We start from the raw sequence: 3,898 nt of genomic DNA on the forward strand, positions 1-3,898 counted from the left end.
TATGGTAAATCTGTATTTGTTGGTGTGGAGAGTGACCTTCAGTAATACCGTAGTAATAAATCACAACAGGATCGCTACCAAGCAGTTCTACGAATGCAACAGTATGAATACAGTGGGGCAAAAAAGTATTTAGTCAGCCACCGATTGTGCAAGTTCCCCCACCTAAAATGATGACAGAGGTCAGTAATTTGCACCAGAGGTACACTTCAACTGTGAGAGACAGAATGTGAAAAAAAAATCCATGAATCCACATGGTAGGATTTGTAAAGAATTTATTCGTAAATCAGGGTGGAAAATAAGTATTTGGTCAATAACAAAAATACAACTCAATACTTTGTAACATAACCTTTGTTGGCAATAACAGAGGTCAAACGTTTACTATAGGTCTTTACCAGGTTTGCACACACAGTAGCTGGTATTTTGGCCCATTCCTCCATGCAGATCTTCTCGAGAGCAGTGATGTTTTGGGGCTGTCGCCGAGCAACACGGACTTTCAACTCCCGCCACAGATTTTCTATGGGGTTGAGGTCTGGAGACTGGCTAGGCCACTCCAGGACTTTCAAATGCTTCTTACGGAGCCACTCCTTTGTTGCCCGGGCGGTGTGTTTTGGATCATTGTCATGTTGGAAGACCCAGCCTCGTTTCATCTTCAAAGTTCTCACTGATGGAAGGAGGTTTTGGCTCAAAATCTCACGATACATGGCCCCATTCATTCTGTCCTTAACACGGATCAGTCGTCCTGTCCCCTTGGCAGAAAAACAGCCCCATAGCATGATGTTTCCACCCCCATGCTTCACAGTAGGTATGGTGTTCTTGGGATGCAACTCAGTATTCTTCTTCCTCCAAACACGACGAGTTGAGTTTATACCAAAAAGTTCTACTTTGGTTTCATCTGACCACATGACATTCTCCCAATCCTCTGCTGTATCATCCATGTGCTCTCTGGCAAACTTCAGACGGGCCTGGACATGCACTGGCTTCAGCAGCGGAACACGTCTGGCACTGCGGGATTTGATTCCCTGCCGTTGTAGTGTGTTACTGATGGTGACCTTTGTTACTTTGGTCCCAGCTCTCTGCAGGTCATTCACCAGGTCCCCCCGTGTGGTTCTGGGATCTTTGCTCACCATTCTCATGATCATTTTGACCCCACGGGATGAGATCTTGCGTGGAGCCCCAGATCGAGGGAGATTATCAGTGGTCTTGTATGTCTTCCATTTTCTGATGATTGCTCCCACAGTTGATTTTTTCACACCAAGCTGCTTGCCTATTGTAGATTCACTCTTCCCAGTCTGGTGCAGGTCTACAATACTTTTCCTGGTGTCCTTCGAAAGCTCTTTGGTCTTGGCCATGGCGGAGTTTGGAGTCTGACTGTTTGAGGCTGTGGACAGGTGTCTTTTATACAGATGATGAGTTCAAACAGGTGCCATTCATACAGGTAACGAGTGGGGGACAGAAAAGCTTCTTACAGAAGACGTTACAGGTCTGTGAGAGCCAGAGATTTTCCTTGTTTGAGGTGACCAAATACTTATTTTCCACCCTGATTTACGAATAAATTCTTTACAAATCCTACCATGTGAATTCATGGATTTTTTTTTCACATTCTGTCTCTCACAGTTGAAGTGTACCTCTGGTGCAAATTACTGACCTCTGTAATCATTTTAAGTGGGGGAACTTGCACAATCGGTGGCTGACTAAATACTTTTTTGCCCCACTGTACATTGCAGCCACAGCCACACTGGGGCGCACTGACAGAGGCGAGGCTGCCGGACACTGGCGCCACCGGGCCCTCTGACCATCACCAGTAGGCAACGGGTGAAGTGTCTTGCCAAAGCACACAACGACCGAGACTGTCCAAGCCGGGGCTCGAACCGGCAACCTTCCGATTACAAGGCGAACTCCCAACTCTTGAGCCACGATCAAGAGTTGAAGTGTGCCACTTCCCATGATGCTTGATGAGCTAGCCTCTATACCTAGGTGCTTTTCCTCTACTACATACCCTTACAGTTTACAAACACTGAGCTGAAGCTGAATCAATGAATACCTTCCAGATTCTGGTGCCAGAATTTGAATTCATGGTTCATTTGCTAAACTTCTTCTTCTTCTTCTTCTTCTTCTTCTTCTTCTTCTTCTTCTTCTTCTTCTTTTTTCTTTATTTAAATGTATTTACATGAAAATTTTCCAGTGATTTTGAGTGTTTTTGATAATGGCCCTGAATGCTTTCCAAATGATTGAGCCTTATATGTAAAAAGTAACCTGAACCTGAAATGAGGAGTTGACAGTGGGAAAATAAGAAAAAGCCAGATACATATGTGCATAATGCATTTATCAAAAAGAGCTGCATTTGAATAACAATATAAAATCATTTCAACAGTATATTGATTCCAACCACACTGGTGCTTTCTTGCACTGTTGTGTCAATAATGAGTGATGAATTAATCAATAAAGCATCATGGCCAAACATTGCACCCTCACATACAGTAATCTATGTGTGTTTAATGAGCTCAAAGTGCACAAGGAAAAAACATCCTTTATAGCCTTTTCCCTGTTTCTCTGTTAGAACAGTTACTAATTCAGAGCCGCCTTTTACATGCAAGCACATTCTTGTAGTATTTAATTTTCATTGATTATTTATATTCACGTTATATATCTCAGATTGTTCCCTCTACAATAAGTTTCTGTCTTCTCTGTCTGTCTCAGTAAAAAACAAATTGCCAAGTAAATGACAATTAAAAATAGAAATGTCTACTTTTTGAGAAAAGTTATCTTGAAAGCATTTTGCATTTTGGCAATTATCTAAACGACAACTTAGAACTTAGCAGGAAAAATATACATGGATCTCTTCTTCAGTGCGTGCAGATGAACTGTGCATCAAACGTCCATTCCTTTGCGTTAAGTGTACATCGAAATGTACATCCACTGGAAATAAAGAGAGACAGGTTGTTAGTGCAGTATGTGCAGCCCCTCCACCTATCTCCAAGGACATCCTGGCCTACTCTTCTTGATCACTGGCTGACATGGGAGAGTCTTCAACTGACATAGCTCTCCTCGGACTGCTGAACTATAAAAGCTGGCCAAGATAAAAGGCTCAGTATCTTTCATCCCTCTTTGATGGCTATATTTGTAACTCTCAAAAACTTTAATCATAACAACATTCAAAAAAGCTGTACTTGAGGGATATAAGTGAAATCAGTTGAACTTTTAGCAAATGCCAATCTAAGTTTGCCCTTAACACATTAACAGTTGCTAACTGTCTAACCTTACCAACGTGTTTTAAAATCCCGGACATGCCCTACTTGGTCACAAAGTAGCTCAAGGTATGCACAAGGAGTATGCAACTGTTTCCTTTCGTGTAAAATAATTTATGAATAGTATATAAATTTATTTTCAGTTTTAAAAATAATGTATTTTTCTTTTCTCTGAACTTCAAAATGAATCAACATGTGTTATAAAATGTACTAATGAGAACAAGCTGGCTTTATTACCTCAGACTCTTGAAGAGTCATGGCTTTTCCATCAGATAACTGTCTGAAGATTTCTGTTGATGAGCAAAAATTTATTGAATCTCTTAAAAGATACGTATAAAATTAATGTCTTCCACAACAAAAAGGTTAAAGTTTTCCATTGTGAGGTTGTATTTTTTGATTGACTTACTTCAGATAAATCGCAAACAGAAATAAACAGATCATAGCTTGTACCACTTGTCTTCACTTACTGTTCATGCAGTCAAAGCGAAGGATGAGACTGATGAAGCTCTCCAGCGTCATGTGTCCAGAGGAGGCGCCGTAGCGCAGAGCAGTCAGATTCAGCATGTCGTCACTCACCCTTATTCCTGACAAGCACATTAAACACACAAATTCACATTAATGACTTACATTGAGACTTCGGTCAGAAACTCTTA

General features: G+C 41.1%; 1 protein-coding gene across 2 annotated transcripts in view; it reads right to left on the bottom strand.

Annotated features, from left to right (window-relative positions):
• Nucleotides 1–2,220: 2,220 nt before the first annotated feature.
• Nucleotides 2,221–3,898, bottom strand: part of LOC102296260 (calpain-1 catalytic subunit) — a 21,857-nt gene continuing 20,179 nt past the window's right edge. For both annotated transcript variants that reach the window (XM_042220783.1, XM_042220782.1), the window contains exons 20-22: nucleotides 3,713–3,829; nucleotides 3,483–3,535; nucleotides 2,221–2,916 (exon numbers count right to left, since the gene is read on the bottom strand). In XM_042220783.1, coding sequence (XP_042076717.1) covers nucleotides 2,890–2,916; nucleotides 3,483–3,535; nucleotides 3,713–3,829 — 197 coding nt within the window. In that variant the 3' untranslated portion in view covers nucleotides 2,221–2,889. The remainder of the gene's footprint in view (nucleotides 2,917–3,482; nucleotides 3,536–3,712; nucleotides 3,830–3,898) is intronic.

The sequence above is a fragment of the Haplochromis burtoni genome, unplaced genomic scaffold, assembly GCF_018398535.1.
Source record: "Haplochromis burtoni strain Fernald_Lab_line unplaced genomic scaffold, NCSU_Asbu1 Contig_55, whole genome shotgun sequence".
Taxonomy (NCBI): domain Eukaryota; kingdom Metazoa; phylum Chordata; class Actinopteri; order Cichliformes; family Cichlidae; genus Haplochromis; species Haplochromis burtoni.